The 21807-nt window shown below is 41.6% G+C and overlaps 1 protein-coding gene across 5 annotated transcripts in view; it reads right to left on the reverse strand.

The window, feature by feature from the left end:
- The window catches only part of slc4a11 (solute carrier family 4 member 11), a 148883-nt gene that overhangs the window by 77075 nt on the left and 50001 nt on the right, over window positions 1-21807 (reverse strand). For all 5 annotated transcript variants that reach the window (XM_028001596.1, XM_028001600.1, XM_028001598.1 and 2 more), the window contains one exon: window positions 14341-14457. In XM_028001596.1, coding sequence (XP_027857397.1) covers window positions 14341-14457 — 117 coding nt within the window. The remainder of the gene's footprint in view (window positions 1-14340; window positions 14458-21807) is intronic.

The following is a 21807-nucleotide window of genomic DNA, read 5'->3' on the forward strand; positions in this document are numbered from 1 at the left end:
AGAAACACCTTCAAAGATCAATAGACCACTTCACTCAATTGTTTAAACTTGTTTAAATATTAAATATTAATGCCATTTTTCTTGTGCTCTCCTTGTGAATTTTTGTGACTGTTATTTAGAAGTAACAATATAAAGCACATCCAACTCTGAGGGCTTTGTTTCTCCAACATCCACCCAAAGCTACACCTCTGCTGCCTGTTAGGCCCAATATGGAGCTAAATTGGGGCCATAAAGTTTGTTAAATAGAAAAATGTTTGTAACTGAAGCATTATTTTGAAACTGAAAAAAAGATTTGAAACTAAATAAAAAGATCTGACTGAAATATTCTTTTGAAAGTGATAAAAAAAAAAGTTTGAAACTGGCCCCAATTTAGCTCCATACATGTCCCATCTCATCTTTACCAGGCTCTATATTATAAAAAAAATCCACTCGAGTGGACAAAAGAACACAATAAAATCCACATTGTCATTATTAAGCAAAGGTGAAGCAGAAGTGGAAAAGCCATCTGTGAAAAATCAGGAGCAACCTATGATTCAGTAGCTTGTAGCAACATTTCCTTAAAGTAGTCATTATCTGCACAGCTTTAGTCTCTTATTTAATTGTGGAGGAATTTTGACCACCATTATTTATACAACATTAATTCATCCAATACTTGACGCAGTTTCAGCCAAAGTTTGCTCTCATTTGACAAGTGAAAACCTTCATGTACAGAGGAGTTCCTAGACTCCTGTCTCATCTACCACCAAGTCTTTGTTGTAAAAGTCTTGTGGTTGTTGGAATCACCACTAATAATGGTCTTTCACGTTTTCCACATGTGAATACTCTTTCACCCAGTAGAATAAAGTGCTTCAGATTGTTTGGGAATGGACATTTTCCCCTTTACAGATGAAGGGGCAGCAACATTTGTGTCCTTAAAGTCATTGCTTGTGTCTTTCCTGCTTGGCTTTGCGTTAACACACTCCAGTTGCTGATCAGATAATCTAGCACTTTAATTAGCATCATCTGGCTTTCTTTTCTGTTCTGAATCCTCTGAAAGCAGCCGGTTGGGTTAGACGAATAATAGCAGCGTATGGTTTGTTGTGTGTTTTTGTACACCTAATTGTTGATATATCTATATCTAGATAGATATAGATATATATCTATATCTATATATATCATTATAAATATTCATCATTATAGATCTATAGATATACTGTAGATCTACATATATCGATATATTTTTTATTTTCTATATCTATATAGATATAGATATCAATATCTATATAGATCTACTGTATATCTATATCGATATAGATCGATAGATATATATATATATATATATCCATCCATCCATCCATCCATCCATCCATCCATCCATCTTCTTCCGCTTATCCGAGGTCGGGTCGCGGGGGTAGCAGCTTCAGAAGGGAGGCCCAGACTTCCCTCTCCCCAGCCACTTCTTCCAGCTCCTCCGGGGGAATCCCGAGGCGTTCCCAGGCCAGCCGAGAGACATAGTCCCTCCAGCGTGTCCTGGGTCTTCCCCGGGGCCTCCTCCCGGTGGGACGTGCCAGGAACACCTCACCAGGGAGGCGTCCAGGAGGCATCCTGACCAGATGCCCAAGCCACCTCAACTGGCTCCTTTCGATGTGAAGGAGCAGCGGCTCTACTCTGAGTCCCTCCCGGATGACTGAGCTTCTCACCCTATCTCTAAGGGAGAGCCCAGCCACCCTACGGAGAAAACCCATTTCGGCCGCTTGTATCCGCGATCTCGTTCTTTCGGTCATGACCCAAAGCTCATGACCATAGATGAGGGTGGGAACGTAGATCGACCGGTAAATCGAGAGCTTCGCTTTTTGGCTCAGCTCTCTCTTCACCACGACGGACCGGTACAGCGCCCGCTTAACGGCAGACGCTGCGCCAATCCGCCTGTCGATCTCCCGCTCCCTTCTTCCCCCATTCGTGAACAAGATCCCGAGATACTTAAACTCCTCCACTTGGGGCAGGACACCCCCCCTGACCCGGAGAAGGCACTCTACCCTTTTCCGGCTCAAGACCATGGCCTCGGATTTGGAGGCACTGATCCCCATCCCGGCCGCTTCACACTCGGCTGCGAACCGATCCAGCGAGAGCTGCAGATCACGATCTGATGAAGCCAAAAGGACCACATCGTCTGCGAAAAGCAGAGATGAGATCCTGAGGCCACCAAATCGGATCCCCTCAACACCTTGGCTGCGCCTAGAAATTCTGTCCATGAAAGTGATGAACAGAATCGGTGACAAAGGGCAGCCCTGGCGGAGTCCAACTCTCACCGGAAACGAGCCCGACTTACTGCCGGCAATGCGGACCAGACTCTGACACCGGTCATACAGGGACCTGACAGCCCGTATCAAAGGGCCCGGTACCCCATACTCCCGGAGAACCCCCCACAGGGCTCCCCGAGGGACACGGTCGAACGCCTTCTCCAAGTCCACAAAACACATGTAGACTGGTTGGGCGAACTCCCATGCACCCTCCAGGACCCTGCTGAGGGTGTAGAGCTGGTCCAGTGTTCCACGACCAGGACGAAAACCACACTGCTCTTCCTGAATCCGAGGTTCGACTATCCGACGGACCCTCCTCTCCAGGACCCCTGAATAGACCTTGCCAGGGAGGCTTAAGAGTGTGACCCCTCTATAATTGGAGCACACCCTCCGGTCCCCCTTTTTGAACAGGGGGACCACCACCCCAGTCTGCCAATCCAGGGGAACTGCCCCCGATGTCCATGCGATATTGCAGAGTCGCGTCAACCAACACAACCCTACAACATCCAGAGCCTTAAGGAACTCCGGGCGGATCTCATCCACCCCCGGGGCCTTGCCACCGCGGAGCTTTTTAACCACCTCGGCGACCTCGCCCCCAGAGATTGGAGAGCCCAACCCAGAGTCCCCAGGCTCCGCTTCCTCAGTGGAAGGCATGTTGGTGGGATTGAGGAGGTCTTCGAAGTACTCTGCCCACCGGCCCACAACGTCCCGAGTAGAGGTCAGCAGCACACCATCCCCACTATAAACAGTGTTGGTGCTGCACCGCTTCCCCCCCCTGAGACGCCGGATGGTGGACCAGAATCGCCTCGAAGCCGTGCGGAAGTCTTTCTCCATGGCCTCTCCAAACTCCTCCCACACCCGAGTTTTTGCCTCAGCAACCGCCCGAGCCGCATGCCGCTTCGCCCGCCGGTACCCATCAGCTGCTTCCGGAGTCCCACAGGCCAAAAAGGCTCGATAGGACTCCTTCTTCAGCCTGACGGCATCCCTCACCGAAGGTGTCCACCAACGGGTTCGAGGGTTGCCGCCGCGACAGGCACCGACAACCTTGCGGCCACAGCTCCGATCGGCCGCCTCGACAATGGAGGCACGGAACACGGTCCACTCAGACTCCATGTCCCCCACCTCCCCCGGGACGTGTTCGAAGTTTTGCCGGAGATGGGAGTTAAAGCTCCGTCTCACAGGGGATTCCGCCAGACGTTCCCAGCAGACCCTCACAACACGTTTGGGCCTGCCAGGTCTGACCGGCTTTCGCCCCCGCCACCGGAGCCAACTCACCACCAGGTAGTGGTCAGTGGACAGCTCCGCACCTCTCTTCACCCGAGTGTCCAAGACATACGGCCGCAGATCCGATGAAACGATGACAAAGTCGATCATCGAACTGCGGCCTAGGGTGTCCTGGTGCCAAGTGCACATATGGACACCCTTATGCTTGAACATGGTGTTCGTTATGGACAATCCATGGCGAGCACAGAAGTCCAGCAACAGAACACCGCTCGAGTTCAGGTCGGGTGGGCCGTTCCTCCCAACCACGCCCCTCCAGGTCTCACTGTCGTTGCCCACGTGAGCGTTGAAGTCCCCCAGCAGAACAAGGGAGTCCCCAGGAGGAGCACTCTCCAGTACCCCCTCTAAGGACTCCAAAAAGGGTGGGTAATCTGAACTGTCGTTCGGCCCGTAAGCACAAACGACAGTCAGAACCCGTCCCCCCACCCGTAGGCGGAGGGATCCTACCCTCTCGTTCACCGGGGTAAACCCCAACGTACAGGCGCCGAGATGGGGAGCAACAAGTATGCCCACTCCTGCCCGACGTCTCTCTCCCTGGGCAACTCCAGAGTGGAAGTATGTCCAGCCCCTCTCAAGGAGACTGGTTCCAGAACCAGAGCCATGCGTCGAGGTGAGACCGACTATTTCTAGCCGGAACCTCTCGACCTCACGCACTAGCTCCGGCTCCTTCCCCACCAGAGAGGTGACATTCCACGTCCCAAGAGCCAGTTTCTGCAACCGAGGATCGGACCGCCAGGGTCCCCTCCCTTGGCCGCCACCCATCACACAGTGCACCCGACCCCTTTGGCCCCTCCCACGGGTGGTGGGCCCATGGGAGGGGGGGCCCATGTTTCCTCTTCGGGCTGAGCCCGGCCGGGCTCCATGGGTAAAAGCCCGGCCACCAGATGCTCGCCATCGTGCCCCCCCTCCAGGCCTGGCTCCAGAGTGGGGCCCCGGTGACCCGCGTCCGGGCGAGGGAACACCAAGTCCAAGGTTTTCCTTCATCATTGGGGTCTTCGGGCTGCACTTTGTCTGGTCCCTCACCTAGGACCTGTCTGCCTTGGGTGACCCTACCAGGGGCATGAAGCCCCAGACAGCATAGCTCCTAGGATCATTGGGGCACTCAAACCCCTCCACCACGATAAGGTGGCAGCCCATGGAGGAGATAAGGTGGCAGCCCATGGAGGAGGATATATATATATATATATATACACTGCTCAAAAAAATAAAGGGAACACTTAAACAACACAATATAACTCCAAGTAAATCAAACTTCTGTGAAATCAAACTGTCCACTTAGGAAGCAACACTGATTGACAATCAACTTCACCTGCTGTTGTGCAAATGGAATAGACAACAGGTGGAAATTATTGGCAATTAGCAAGACACACTCAATAAAGGAGTGGTTCTGCAGTTGGGACCACAGACCACTTCTCAGTACCTATGCTGTCTGGCTGATGTTTTGGTCAGTTTTGAATGTTGGTGGTGCTTTCACACTCGTGGTAGCATGAGACGGACTCCACAACCCACACAAGTGGCTCAGGTAGTGCAGCTCATCCAGGATGGCACATCAATGCGAGCTGTGGCAAGAAGGTTTGCTGTGTCTGTCAGCGTAGTGTCCAGAGGCTGGAGGCGCTACCAGGAGACAGGCCAGTACACCATGAGACGTGGAGGAGGCCATAGGAGGGCAACAACCCAGCAGCAGGACCGCTACCTCCGCCTTTGTGCAAGAAGGAACAGGAGGAGCACTGCCAGAGCCCTGCAAAATGACCTCCAGCAGGCCACAAATGTGCATGTGTCTGCACAAACGGTTAGAAACCGACTCCATGAGGATGGTATGAGGGCCCGACGTCCACAGATGGGGGTTGTGCTCACAACCCAACACCGTGCAGGATGCTTGGCATTTGCCAGAGAACACCAGGATTGGCAAATTCGCCACTGGCGCCTTGTGCTCTTCACAGATGAAAGCAGGTTCACACTGAGCACATGTGACAGACGTGACAGAGTCTGGAGACGCCGTGGAGAGCGGTCTGCTGCCTGCAACATCCTTCAGCATGACCGGTTTGGCAGTGGGTCAGTAATGGTGTGGGGTGGCATTTCTTTGGAGGGCCGCACAGCCCTCCATGTGCTCACCAGAGGTAGCCTGACTGCCATTAGGTACCGAGATGAGATCCTCAGCCCCCTTGTGAGACCATATGCTGGTGCGGTTGGCCCTGGGTTCCTCCTAATGCAGGACAATGCTAGACCTCATGTGGCTGGAGTGTGTCAGCAGTTCCTGCAAGATGAAGGCATTGAAGCTATGGACTGGCCAGCCCGTTCCCCAGACCTGAATCCGATTGAGCACATCTGGGACATCATGTCTCGCTCCATCCACCAACGTCACGTTGCACCACAGACTGTCCAAGAGTTGGCGGATGCTTTAGTCCAGGTCTGGGAGGAGATCCCTCAGGAGACCATCCGCCACCTCATCAGGAGCATGCCCATGAACGTAGTTTTAGTGTTGCTCTGTGATAGACTGGTAAGCTGTTCAGGGCGTACCATCCCTGTAGAACTTAAACAGTGGACTACATCCTTTTGTAAGCTTCCAGTCATTGAAAAAGTTAAAAGAAGTTATACTTCTAATACTTTCATTTTATCCCCTAACAAAGAAATGAAATGGATTTATCTAGGACTTTTCTAGTCATACCTACCCACTCATACAACTTCACAGTTGAGTCAAGTTCTCCAAATTGCACTCTCAAACACGCACACACACACACACACACACCCCACACACACACACACACACTCAGCAATATGCAGAAAATACACAAAGGTAGGCAACCTGGATTTAAGTGCCCTGCCATGCGGCACATCAGCAGGATTCGACCCCACAATCCTCTGGTTAAAGGACACTTACTCTACCCGCTGAGCAATAGTCAGACCTAAAATCCAGAGATTTATGTCAGAGAAAATAATGAAGAAGACTTAAAAGATGACCTGAGTCACTGGGTTCCTAAAACTCCTCAACATAAGCTGAGTTTTTTCTAAGCCATTTTTTTTTGGCTCAAGTTAATGTTTAATGCAAATCTAGTCATAAAAACCCGTTCTGCATTTGCATTAAAGAGCATTTCTCCGAAAATTAACATTTAGTCATTCCAGTAATAAATCAAAAAGTACAAGAACAAGCGAGCAAGCCAGCAAAGGAAAAGAAGAGAGAGAGACCCCTTTTTCTAATGGGGATGAAAATGTCAAGAGGCACGTTTCTAAACGCTCTCACTGAACAGAGATTGGACTTTCTCCATTGATAAGGCTCTAATGCACATCTCTGCAGAGTCGAGGCAAGTCCAAAGATAAAGTACAAAAGGCTTGATTTTTCCCAGTGTTAAAAAAAAGAAGAAAAGAAACCTTTTATGTTGTAAAACAATAGGGAGACAAAGCGAGGGAACGAGGTTTTTGGCATAATTCAAGTCGCCTTAACTAGGCCGCCGACTCTCATAAAACAATCTTCCGTCACCATTACATAACGCAGTTACCGAAGTTATTGGGTTACCATGGGGTTTCCTCCTCTATGTCATGTGATGTTCTGCAGGCTCGACGTGGAAATCAATCGGAGAGAAACTCCTCCAGATTTACCCCCCCGACCCCCCATCCAGATTAAGCAGGGAAATAAACCTCAGCGAAGGTCGAGGATATATTATCAATAACCCAGGTGACACGTGAACATGTTTGATCTTAAGTTTAACAGAAAATGATAGCGGGCTTTGATAGTCACACCGAATACCTTGCCGAGATAAGCCTGCAGGCAGTGGAGTGGGGGGAAAAAAGAAAAACCCCAACCGTTGCCTTTCAGTGATGAAACAGTGGCAGGGGCCACGTGCTGTGTGCAGTGGATTTTGTTCATCAAAGCCTTACAATCAAAACCAAAAAAAGAGAAAGAAATCACACGGCATGGCTGATCCTCTTCCAGTCGGGGAGAGGGGGGAGTGAAGCTCTAATTGCCATCAGGCGGCAGCCGCGGGGAGATATTCATATATTCATATAAGATTACCTCATCCAAACGATCACCTCCGTCTAATGGTTTCTGTAGGACTCCACGTACCGAGTGGCTTAAAGTAATCCAGGAGAGGTTTTTTTGGGGGGCGTGGGGTGTTCAGATATCAGAGAGGGAGAAGTGTTAACATGTGACACAGGTCGGTTCATTATTTGATCAAGGTGGCACTGAAACTGTTCGGTCGCGGGTGCTGTGTAATCTTAGTGTGGAGTGTCGTGTAATTATCTTTACAAAGAGGCGCAGGGAGGTGACTAAGAAGTGCTGATAGGACGCTCCTTCTAACAGAGAAGTGTTGTGTAAGATGTGTTGGGCAGCTGGCTGGAACAGAAAGATTGGAATATTTCAGGTATTATAGCCGGTTTGATTATACACTACACATATACTGTAGTTATGTGTAAATAATCATGTTCTAATGTTTACACAGTGAGGACTTTGGAAGGATATTAGAGGGGCAGAATCATGTGTTTTCCAGAAACATTGTGTCAAATTATAGAGTAATCAAGTAACTATGTTACCTTCAGTTATAAAAATGCTACATATCAAATATCACTTAAAGAAATTTGGCTTCGTAATTTAGCGCCTTGAAATTGGGCCTCTGTCTTTTTAAGAAAATCCTGCTCTTTCTGAAACTCCGCCTTCAGGAAGTCATCAAAACATGGCTCCTCTATTAACCCTTTACCAACATTTTTACCAGTGTAGCACTGAGAAGTAGCTCCTATAATGAACTCAGCTGATGCTAAGTTCCACCGGGTATTTGCTAATTGCTGCTGGTTAGTCTGAAGGAGCTGAGTGAAGAAGTTGTGGGGGAAATTTGGAAGTTGTTATTCCAAGGATGAGCTTTGTCCTCAAAGGCGGGGCTAGGTCCACCCAGGCGTTTTGCACAGCTGAACGGTTGCCATCGGAGATTAAAGGATTTCTCAAACTTTCATTACGGAATCAAAGCAAGAATCCATGTATGTTTTCGATGAGAACATAATATTATAATATGATGCAAAGCTCAAAACAATAGATTTTATATAACACTGCCCCTTTAAATGAATATTAATTATTATTTTTTGAGTTAAGATATTGAGTCCTGCGTATATTGCCGAAACAACTGGGTTGAATTGAGTTCTAAAGAGAACATGTCGAACACATTTCAGTACTTGTGGAATTTAACTCAATAGACTATTAATATGTTTGGTCTACTTCGCATGAAAGAAATACATTTATTTAATATGGCCAAAAACTAGTCTTAAAACTGTCAGTCATACTCGTGTATGTGCTGTTCAATGTGCTAATGGCAGAGAAACAACTTACCATTACAGAAAATGGTATCTTATCTGCTGTCATCGTTTGCTATGCCACATAGCTTTCACAAAAGGCTCTGCTGAGGGAAACTAGCTGCAACGCAGAAAGCAACGATAAACAGCAAATATACCAGCATGATTGACAGCGCTCAGACCCTTCTCCTGGCTCTGATTGGTTGTTTCTTACCGTAAGTGGTGTATTTCTGCAGATGGCAGTCGGACCACAGGGAGGAGATAGAATAGCTTGATTTTTTCACAGATTGTTTCATGTTATACTGTCACAACATAGTGACAGTTTTAACCATTATTATTTTTAAAATATTGTTTATAAAAGCTAAATACTGCAGCTTTAATGTGCGTTTACACAAGAACTAAATAAAACTTGCTAAAAAACATTTTTAAAACTTTAGTCTTTGCTTCTACTTACTCCTTTTGCTCTCGACTAAAAACTACCATTTGGATTCTGAGAGCTGTGAGAGCAAACATTGTTAAACGTAGCACACGTTTAACAGCTAAACCCATAAAGGGATGTACAAATAAGAAAAATAATCTCTAAAACCCCTAACCAGAAAAACTTGTAAAAACATTTTAAAAAAAACTATTAACTTCAACTTTTCCTAGATATTTCACTCATGTTGTGTCAACTCAATTTAAAATCATTCCCGGCCACACAAGCAGAAATTATGTTTCATTGTTTGCAACTCAATATGAGATCATTGTTATTAACCTTTTCCTTTCAAACTCAGCCTTCACATTCTCCGCTGGGTGCAGGTCAGGAGCCCCTCCAGGCCAGTCCAGTTCACAGCAGCAAATGCTGCACTCAAACAAGGTGACAATAAGCAGAAATGTTCCTACCGTTTTATGCTTCGTCATTTTCAAAAACCCTGTCGGCTCTCACAAACACTCCATTTACACTTAAACATAATTTTCTCTGAAACTGTTTGTTGTGTTGCGGGGCGTTTGGTGGAAGCCAGTATTCTTCAGTGGTTATTAATCCCCACATAAGCACAAACTAATATTGTGCTTGGAAACTGTTATAGTCAGCGCAGGGCAGAATTATGTCATCTTGCGACATCTTGCAGCCTGGTACCGAATACACGCTGGAGAGAAAGCTACACACAACTTGCACAAACACAGGCCTGTCACGAATATTGTTGGACAATAAATTTTCCCAGAAGTTATCGCGATGAACAATAAAATTATTTTAAGATCATTTTCATTTAATCAGTAATATAGTTTTGTTTGAGAAATGTTAATTATATTAATTAATGTTAATTAACTTAAAATTTTCTAGTTCCAACCAAAAATGTAATCATAATTGGATTTTGTTTCATTAAACAGAAAGTAAACCATGACTGAAATAAAATACACATCTAAAGTGTACAGTGTACATTTGTGTTCAGCCACATCAAATCTGTCTTTACAGTTACACTTTACACAGATTAATAGAGAGGAATCGATTATTGGAATAATCGTCAAGTAATTTAGAAATCGATCAATAGTTAACTTAAAGTCAGAGCAGTAATTAAGCCTGGACATTTCAGACACATTATAGATAAAAAAAAACTTTGTTTTACCTTTTCTCAGTTAAAATTTTGTTTTAAAAAAAGAAGAATCTTAAGAACCTTTAGCTATCCAGTTATTAATCTGTTAACTCAAAAAAGTGATCAGTCCTACACCATATTGGTATCCATCAGAAAGGGATGATTTTTTTTATATGTTGATGTTATAATTATTTTTTTGCTGTTTTTTACTACAAAAGATCAAACCTTCTCTGAAAATTTGCCATGTTACAGTATTTTAGGCAATGTAATGTTTATTTTCTTATTTAAAAAAGGAACATCTATTATATGTTTATTTGCATCTTTTGATGCATTTCTAATATTGTATAATAAAAACTTAAATGAAAAAATATTCAGAATTCGCCAATTTCTTTATTTGATTAATTGGCGAATCGTCACAATATTTGACAGATTAATTAATAACTAAAATAAGCATTAGTTTCAGCCCTTTTACCACTCTGTGTGTGATTAGTCAATAATCTTTGTGGTTGATTATTAATATGGACTAATCATTTATTGTAAAGTTTGAATAAAATAATATACTGGAAACTACATTTGCAAAAATTAGATTTGAATAAAATTTAACACCAGCAGAAAGAAGGGTGGTAGGAAACAGAAAGATGTACCTGAAGTTGGACTGAAGAATGAAACGTCATCTTTTGTTGTCACTTAATAACTAAAGTATTTTATTTTCAACAGTATTGCTTTTCTAACTAATCAGGATGTGAGGAAAACGTTCTGCTCAAACACACACACACTCGCCCTGCACACACAGGGAACACATTCCAGGACTCATTTGTTAATGCAGAATAATGAAATAGATTGGCATAGGAAAAAACATAAAGGTATGCAAACAGCAGGGGGAAATCCAGAGACTCAAAACAAAGCCCACTAATCAGCATTCAGCCGCGCTGTCAGTGAATAACTCTGTGAAAATCTACCAGCAGGCTGTGATGGGCATCACAAACATCCTGCACCTGCAGTGGAGATGTTTTCAACTCATTACAGTTACACAAAGCCAACAAAGGCATGTGGTTTCAACCACTGGATTCATTCCTGTAGTGTGCTTTTATTAGATGTGCTTAATGCACAGATTTAGTCTCATGTTGCCACTGAAGCTAACTCTAACTAGCATAACGAATACATCTAAATGCTCCACATGGGGTAAGTGTGATAACCGCTGCACAAAAGACGCATGTTGCACAAATCTAATTGTTTAAAGGAACAGTTGTCATAATTACTGTATTATGTTAAAATGAGTTAAATTCAACCTGAAATAAATAACTTGACCTAATATGAAGGCAGAAGAACCGTCCTGTCAAACTACGTCGATGTAGTTTCACTTCTTTTTTTTTTGTTGTCACAAATGTTTCAGATCAAGCGAATTTAAAAAGTAATGTAATAACATCCAATACTGAAAGTAATAATTTCATTTATGAAGATAAAAAGCTTATGAGCAAAATTATTGTCCACTGTTAGATCATGTATGAAGCACAATTTGCAACATGTTTTGTAAATCTCATTACTGCGACACTAAAACAAATGAAACAACAAAAACAGAAATAAGTAAAAATTGTAATTAATGGGGAAATACTATAACTGGAATTATATTGTAGGTTTATAAAACTACGGTAACTAAAACATGCTGAAATTATAGATGTGATATCCTTGGTTTGTGAATCTGTTTATTAGCTGTTCAAACTGATGTGAAATAGATATTTATTTTCATATAAGCAGTTTACGTCAAACTAAGATACTCCATGCTCCTTCCAGTCTGCAAAGTGGTGAGAAATGAGAAAACACCAGAGTCAGTTCAATAATAATTGAATCCATTTGAAAACGTAATCCTCTGTTGAGCAATGATTATCTAATCAATGTATACATAATCACAATGCAATATTTTGACCTTTTTGAATGCTTCACCTAAACATTAACCAAAGCATGAAAAAACTAAAACTGCTACAAGAACTAATAAAAACTAAACTGAAACTAAAAAATATTTAACTAATAATGACTATTAAAAACCAGCAAACACACTAAAAACTAACTAAAACTAACTTCATTAGACAAACAAAAAGTCACAACAAAATAAAAGTAAACTATAACAAAAAACCCAAAACTATTAGAACGCTGTTGCAGAATTCACTTATGAAATTTCTGTAACAGTCCAGCTTTGACAACATGAAGTATGCTAAAAGATCTGAAAAAGTAACAAATGTTCCCAAGGAAAGATGAGAAACAAAGTCACTGACATCGATCAGACTGGAAATGCTTCACGGCTCTGGGACTTGAGTGAACCAGTAGGATCCGACACAGAGGTGAACCTTGTCAGGAGTGACCCGCTGGCCAGAACTGCTGATGACTCATCCAGGAGGTCACTAAAGGTCACACAACATCATCAAGCACTGCAGGCCTCCACGTTTAATTCTGTTTTGGGATTAATAAAATAGGTTTTCAATTGAATTGAGAAGAAAATAATGGACTCAGTTATGGTCAACATAAAAAAAAAAAGAAAAGGAAAAGACTTGGCAAAAAAAATCTCAATCGTCTCTTAGACCTTTAAGAAAAAAGTCTGTGGACTGAGGAGAAAAAGTTGAACTTCTTGGAGGCTGTGTGTCCTGTAACTCAGCATTTCAGAAAAAGAACAGCAAACATGGTGGTGGCAGAGTGATGATGTGGGCTGCTTTGCCTCTTTAGCACCTGGACGACGAGTCGTATTCGATGGAGCCATGAAATGTGTTTTAACAGATTTGAATGTGAATTTCAACAGAGCATCAATGTCTGAAGTCAACAGAACTTGAATCATTTAGGGAAGCTAAATGCCCCTCCCCCATCAGGCCTGGATTCACTTTAAGTCTTTTTTATATGCCAGAAAATAATGACGTGAAATTAATCAGTGTTTAGCTGACAAATGTGTTATCCCTATTATTAACTGTCTTTAACTAAAATGAAGCTCTAATTTATCTCTTTTTTTTTTTCAAAACATTTTCTGCTGCTTCATTCTACAAGGCACTAATTCATTCAACACTAGATATAAATATATTTTCAACAGGGAGCTCATTTGGTCAGTCACAGCGTTCTCTCCGTCTCCCTCCAGGTTGGAGGATTAGATTTTGCGAAACCGATTTGCTCCACAGAAAAATCTCCACCCCTCATTTCAATTACAAATACCCTGAAATAAAAACAAAGGTAAATCCAAAGTCTACAAAATATGGAACCAAATTCTACAAAGTGTCACAAAATAAAACACTATTACAAAATAAACAGTGACATAAATACATAAATAAATCTTGAAAATAGTAAATCTTGAAATAAGCTCCAAATAATGTTTTTGTACAATTTCTTTAGATTTATTTTTAAATTTTATGGACTCATTTATTTATTAGATGGAATATTCATTTATAAATAACAGTATTTATTTATTTATATACATATGAAACAGCTTTCCATATTATTTAGCCTTTAAAAAAAAAGCTGAAGTACAACACAGTAAAAATGCATTTATATTAAATCAACTAACATTTTTTGCTTTGCAAACCGCTTTACTCTTACTCCAGATGGTTACCTCAGCCTGAAAGACTTTCCATGTTCAGGATGTTAATTATACTCCATTTTCTGTAGAAATCACCATCAGATCCTATAAAACTAACTGACTGATGCCAACATGTCAGCAACAGCAACAACATTAATCTACACAGTTAAAGATCTGAGTTGTTAAAAAAAATCACAGAAGTGTGTCTTTCATCTTGACCGCTTCCAGGGTAGCCATTAGCATTAGCATCTAAAGCCCCCCTAATCTGGTTTTATACTACATGAAGATGGCAAGAGGGTCATCTACAGCAGCTAAGACAGTAACTTCTACCATTTTGATAAAACTCTGTTTTTAGGCGCTGTCGCCTCTCCTCTGCAGCACTGACCTGGTCCAGGGCTGATCTGGTTGTCATAGAGGTGGATGTCTTCACCGCAGGCGATCGGTAGGTCCTGTCCCTCCTCTCGGCACTCGCTGTCCTCCTCTTGCTCCGCCTCCCGCTGCTCTGGGGACACAACAGCAAAAGATTTGTGGTTACCAAACTCATGCACATCATCATTCACTATTAACTTTCAAAGTTAATATTTAGCAGCTTACTTGCACTGAATAAAGATAATATACAATTATGGTCTTGAGAAAGGGTTAGGGTTTCTTTATATTTTAACCAGAGAATTTTTGAGGTTAAAAAATTTATTTGCTTTGTAAAACTTGCGAGTTCTGGAAAATACATTTAGAAAAATCAGGAAAAAATTAGAATAGAACTGTGCAATTTTTCCCACACTGTGTATCTGTCATTTTTATCTCATCTTCATTTGCTTTCCTGTTGTTTTGAATTCAAGAAATGAAGGTAATTTGCTGGAGTGTGAAGTCTCTGTGGTTCAAGTTAAAATTTCTCATTGAATTAAAACGCTTGTTGACACTTCATCCATCTCAAAGAAAATGACATTTGCGTGGCACATGAGTTGTCAACAAAATGAATGAATATTTGTTTATGATACAGAATTGGTCCAGACCTCAAACAACCAGCATTTCATACATGGACACTCCTGTCTAGATCCTGAGATTTCCAGCCATGTCCTCAGAAGCAGGAAGACACCAGATGTACAAAATACAGCATAACAGAAAGAGGAAGATTTGAACTCATTACTCTGTTTTTAGCTGTCATGTATTTACATGTTGTCACAGATATTTGTCCAAACTCTGCAGCAGGAGTTGAAGCTCCATTTAAACTAGAGGTTCTAGAAGTTTCAACAACACAAATGTAAGATTTTTAAGAGCTTTTAAAGACCATTATGAATGGAATTTAAGGCCTGTATCGCGAGAGAAATGTACAAAAGAAAACTGCAAATAAATAATTTGTACAATTTGGCAACAGAAGTGAAACAATGGCTAAGATGAACATTGTTCAACCAGCTGGCAATAAATTTTACACTCACCCATGATGGATGTGAAAAACTTACGGAGCCCTCTAGGGGACATGGGGAATTTTTTTTCTTTTGCGTTCCCTCGCAAAACTTTTGCGTTACCTCGCAATACTGTACTGGTCAGTTATGCAGCATAATTGAATACTGCAAGCCTTTCTTACGGTGGGCGCCGTACTTTATGCTTTAATATAAGGTTATGTGAGGTTTTTCCATGAATGTCAGAATCTTTTTGTGAAATATCTGAAGTTTTATATCTTTCTTTAGGATAGAAAGGCACCACAAACCTACGCTATAAACAGAAACTTTCCGTAAGTAGGAAAGAAATAAAAATACATTATAATTTGGACTATTTCTGAGTTATTATCGCGGGTAATAAATCATCTGACAGTTTTAATTGTGTCTCTGTTGTGTTCTAGTCTGAATGGTTTAAAGAGCTGCTTTCAGTGCCGCTCCATCTTCGCCTTAACAGACATAAACATGCAGGAAAAAATCGATTTTCAATCAGTGTTTTGCACCAAACGGTTTTTACTATTAACAAGTTTTTATTATTAAAAACACGACAAACTAATGATGGTAAAGAACCACACTGGGTTAACTCTGGGAATCTCATCTGTCCGTTTATCAATCAACTCCAAACCTTTTCTTTGTTCTGTCACAATTATCGATTTATTCCATTTTGATGATCAGGCTCCAAACTTTGCAAGGACTGACCGCCCCGCTCACCTGCTTTCTAAAACACACAAAGCCGGTATCCTTCCCATTCATACCTGGTGACGTCACGCCCACATCGACACACCTAAGTGTCAAAGCTTCCTGCTCCTGTCATATCAATAATTACTTATTTCATTCATATGGCTCTTAAAGAGACTCAGTGAAAACTTGTTTATTATTATTAACTGTTTGGTGCAAAACACTGATTGAAAATCGATTTATTTTTTCCTGCATGTTTATGTCTGTTAAGGCTAAGATGGAGCGGCACTGAAAGCAGCTCTTTAAACCATTCAGACTAGAACACAACAGAGACACAATTAAAACTGTCAGATGATTTATTACCCGTGATAATAACTCAGAAATAGTCCAAATTAGGATGTATTTTTATTTCTTTCCTACTTACGGAAGGTTTCTGTTTATATCGTAGGTTTGTGGTGCCTTTCTATCCTAAAGAAAGATATAAAACTTCAGATATTTCACAAAAAGATACTAACATTCATGGAAAAACCTCACATAACCTTATATTAAAGCATAAAGTACGGCGCCCACCGTAAGAAAGGCTTGCAGTATTCAATTATGCTGCATAACTGACCAGTACAGTATTGCGAGGGAACGCAAAAGTTTTGCGAGGGAACGCAAAAGAAAAAAAATTCCCCATGTCCCCTAGAGGGCTCTGTAAAAACTAGCTAGCCTACCTAAATAAGGGTAAGAAAAGTGTAGCTACCCTAGCTAGCTTTACTTTAGCTAGCTAAGTAGCTGTTTTTTGGGGATTTTTTTTACATCCATAATGGGTAAGTGTAAAATTTATATTTCTAACTAGCTTGATGTCTCTCCATAGAATATATGAGGGTAAATAGTCCTGCCACAATAAAATTAAATATTGTGGTTCATTTATTTAAAGTCAGTTTAAATAAGAGCTTAATTTTAGATACATGAATTTAAGAAGTTTTAGGCGATGTGGACATCCAGTAAACAGCAAACCCTACTCCCACACACTCCTCCACTAAATTCAAATATAAGAAGGAGGAAGCTAACCATGCAGACTTAGCTGAGAAGCAGCTCTTTCAATGCAAGTGTGCATTTTTAAACAATATTCAGCTTAGTGTGCTTCTAATAAGACCAAGGAACACAGCAGACGGGTTAGGAGACGTTTATGATGTAGATAGGTTATTAAATAATATACCAAGATTTGAAGATTCATCCCTTTATGTGAAAATAAAAATAAATAGAAAAACTGACTAAATCACAACGAGCCTCCTAAACTGTCAGGAAACAACAAGAAAACAAATCTGGCCTTTATGGAAGAGGGGTTAAAGAAAGACATAAGAAACATGGTGGTGGCAGCATCATAATGTAGGGAACATTTTTAAGCAGAGAAAAGGAAACTGGTCAGAGATTATGGGAGGATGGATTGAGATAATATAAAGGATAATCCTAGAGGAAAATATGTAAGACACTTTAGAGGTCAACATTTTTATTAAAAAATAGTTATATAAATTAGATACATGATTTCGAAGAACTGGAATAAATGTGTTTTTCTCACTAAAGCAAGGACAAGGACATATTTCTTTTAATCTGCTCTTCATGGCTTTCTGTCTGAGGAAGATGTTTAGAATCGTTTCCTGGCAACAAGCCGATTAATGTTTGGTGTTAGGGTCTGAGCGGTGGGAATCTGGAGAGTACTTTGGAGGTGTGGATGGCTTCTGTCTGCCGTCTTGTTCGTTTTCATCACACTGCTTGCATCAGTAAGAACTGCCAAACATGGAGAACATATGAACAACCTGGAGCAGAAGACGGGACATTGAAGACGAGATGAAGAGGGGAAACTGTGCAGAACCCATGGACTCATACTGTGCCTTGAGTGTTGTTGCACCGCCGTCCTATAGACACGTTGCAACATGACATCACATGGGCAAGATCCCGCCCCCAGCTCCCTGCTGGGAGGCAAAAAGCTGCTCGCTAACAATGACTACCATTGGTTTTAGCTGACAACCTATCAAGATAACACGCTGACTCTTTAATGTAGGTGTGATGTATAAAAGGAATAGGATGTCGTGCTTTGCTACTAATTGTCAACACTATGACACCTAGATAAGGTCCAAAGGAATCACATTTCATTGTCAGGAAAAAGTTTTTTTAAAAAAGCGAGGAGAGGGGAAGGGGTCATTATGACTTTGACAACCTTAACATGTAGATGTGCTGTGGAATTTGGTGTGTTTCAGTTCAGTTCAGTAAAAAAACAACCCACACACCAACACTCAGAAACAGGTATTTAAATGAGCTAATCAACCACCGATGTGTTCAGGCGATCACTTATTAATAATCACAAAACACACATCAAGCCTGAAAACATAATTCTGTAATGGGCTGAATGTTCTGTTCTTTGTGTGGTAAATATTTGAGTGTCTTCTGGCGTTGAATCCTGATGTAATGGTGGCGCTGTTTACAGTCGGTTGCTATGGCAACTGGTCTGTGCGTCGCATAGCCGACACAGAGAGTGAGAAAAAAAGAAGAATATGAATGTTTTCAAGTTGTTTTTCACTGGCTTTTATGTGTTACGTTCCCTCTGGTGGGTGCGCTGCACTTAATACCCTCAACTCCAGGTTCTTTTTGTGCCCTCCAGAGTTGTGCATGCACAACATTTCTGGATGTACAGCAAAAATATAACATGTCTATAAGCTCCATCTCAATGTCTGTATGCGCTCTTCACGTCAAAACCAAATGGTTTACAGTCCCAGGCCGTTTTTAAAAATTTTTTTTGCACTTCAAAGTAAGTGAAGCACTGTGTGAACTCACTGTGAAGCGCTCAGCTTATCACCAACAGGTTTGCCATATTGTTTGGCACAAAGTAGGTGTTGCAGTGCATTGTGGGTTATGTCATTTAATTGGTAAAGATCTAACAAGGCACTTTACTTGTAAAGTACATATCAGGACTAGGGTGATTCAAAGTGCTTGAATGTAAAACAGCAAACAAGCAAAAATATTAAATTGCAAAGTAAGCAAACTACAGTTTAGTATTCCAGCTATTATGAGTCAAAGGCTTCTCTAAACAAGCAGGTTTTTAGTTTTAATTATGTTTCAGCATGATTGCAGCTTTCTGGATGTTTGTTCCAGATTAGAGGAGCATAAAAAGTGAATCTGCTTCTCATCGTTTGGTTCTGGGGATGTAGACTGGAACCAGAAGACTTGAGAGGTCTGGAAGGTTGATACAACAATGGTAAGTTTTTAATGTATTGTGGAGTTAAGCCATTCAGTGATTTATAAACCAACAATAGCATTTTAAAGCCTATTATCTCAGTGGAAGGACTTTAGAACTGGGTGATATGCTCCATCTTCCTGGTTTTAGTCAGAATGCCAGCAGCAGCGGTCTGATTTTTGTTTTTTTGTTGTGGAAAACATGTAAAGACACTGTTGCAGTAATCAATGCAACTACTTTGTAACTTTGTCTTTATGTGTCTCTGAAGGTTCAGATCAGAGTTCATCGCTACACCCAGATCTCTGGTATTTAGCTGGAATAACTGAATTTGTGCATTGACTCGATTGATAATCTTTTGGCCCAAACATAATAACTTCAGTCTGTTCAGTGCTTGAATGGGTTCATGGTCACCTGGTGACATCGTAATGTACAGCTGTGTATCATCTGAATCGCTGTGGCAACTAATATTATTACTTGTTATGATATGAGCTAGCAGGGGCATGTAGATATTAAATAAGAGAGGCCCCAGAATGGAACCCTGGGTGTCATTATTAATAACAGACCTATGGAATTATCTTAGAAAATAAAACAATGCGTCTCAGCCTGGATGCGGCCCAGAGGACCTGAGCTTGACAAAACAAATCCAGTTGGGAAATTGTGTCAGCACTTGAAAATTGATGTTCTGAGATGCTTTCCATTCAGCCTGACTGAAAACGACGACAGAAAAAAACATTTCTGTCTCCAGAAGTGCAAAGCTGGAAAACAGTTGTAGTGATGGTGAGAGGTAGTCTTACAAAGTATTGACTCAGAGAGGCTGAATGCAGAAGCATGCCACACCTTTCAGATATTTGTTTGAAAAGGAAAAAAAAAGATAAAGTATTATTTTCCTTCCACTACACTGGCTTGTGTTACTCCATTAGACTAGATCCCAAAAAAATGCAGTTCGATTTGTGTTTGTAATGTAACAAAATATGAAAAAATATGAGGTAGAAATCCTTTGGCGATGCACTTTACACTTTATTTTCCTTAGTGAAGCTGAGTTTTAAAGAAAAATACAAATTGAGATGTAAAATCGACGTTCTTCGAAATCAGCTCTCAGTGATCCAGTAGGGAAAAAATTGACAAACTGTATTACAAAGATGCAGAAAAGAAATGTGGAAATGAAGTCAGTTTACAGAAAAAATGTGATTTTTTTGTGGTTAGATATGTCAGACAAAAAAAATTTAAAAATCAAGGCTTTTTTTGGATGTCCAACGTTCAGGTATTTTGTCTGGTAGAGAATTTCAGAGGACTCGCCCTGCAGCTGTTCTGTGTGAGTCATCCCAATATCTCCTCGTGACACAGGAGCCTTAAATCAAATCCTACAGTAACTACCCGGTTCCCAAATATCAGCCGGCCATCGTCGTGATGTGACGGTAACAATCTCATACTTGTGCTCTTTATCTGCTGACCTCATCTGTGAGAAGGCACCAATTTCAGTGTATTTAGTTTGTCTTGCATCAGGACGATCCCTCAGCGCTCGACATCAGCTGAACCTCGCCGTGTTGTTGCCTTGCCTGCTTCCCCCCTCCGAGCTTCAGACCCACCGGCTGACGCTCCGACTTTCAAATCACCTTGTGTGGGAGCAGCTACAGCTCACCAGCAGAAACCCTGGGTTTGTTTCAAAATATAATAGCGTCAATTTCAGCAATTTTGTTATTTACTCGCATATTTTCTTACTTTAGGTAGATAATTCTTTTAAATCTGGGTTTTGTCTGACAACCTTTTGGCCTGAACAGAATATTGAATCTGAACAAACTGCACGTGAGGCTAACCCCACTAACTCTGTGCTAACACAAAGTGTGCAATATGTGGAAGGAACGAGGGCCGAGGGCTTCGTTTTGTTTGATACGGTTCAAACGTTTTGCGATGTTCCACGGCCGCCTTTGAGGTGAGTTGGAGCAGTGACATTACGCCGACTCCCACGCCGAAGCATCTTTGCATCATTAAAAAGTTTTAAACTTCTACGATTTGCGTTCTGAGAACAGAATTAGCTCCATATGCTGGAGAGCAGCTGCTCATATATGGTGTTTGGAGTGTATCGCAGTGACACACACTCTCTTAACACTCTCACAAGATGTGTGCTGTAAAGAGGAAGTAGCACATATAGAACTGGTCAGATGCTTACGCATATTGCATTTTCTGGCTTTACTGATATGAGGGGTTTGTATGAGGGGTCAGTGTTTCCCCAAACATTATCCAAGGAATGTTCTGTTAAATATATAGACATTCAAGACAAGTATTTTGTTACATGTATTTTGTTTTTGTCAAAGGTCATTACCAATCTATTGTTCTACAGACTGATTGCTGTTGTTAAAATGAAGTAATGGTGCACAGTCTGCACATATTTAAAAAGCCTGACTGATTTTAGTGTACACTGATTTGTTTCTGTAGCAAAAGAGTTGCAAAGCTGGCAACAGTAGACTGACTATTGTGAAACGCAGCCCTCTCTCAGGCCCTTGTGGTGGTAGAAAAGACTGGTGGC

This window comes from Xiphophorus couchianus, chromosome 19, assembly GCF_001444195.1.
Source record: "Xiphophorus couchianus chromosome 19, X_couchianus-1.0, whole genome shotgun sequence".
Lineage (NCBI taxonomy): Eukaryota > Metazoa > Chordata > Actinopteri > Cyprinodontiformes > Poeciliidae > Xiphophorus > Xiphophorus couchianus.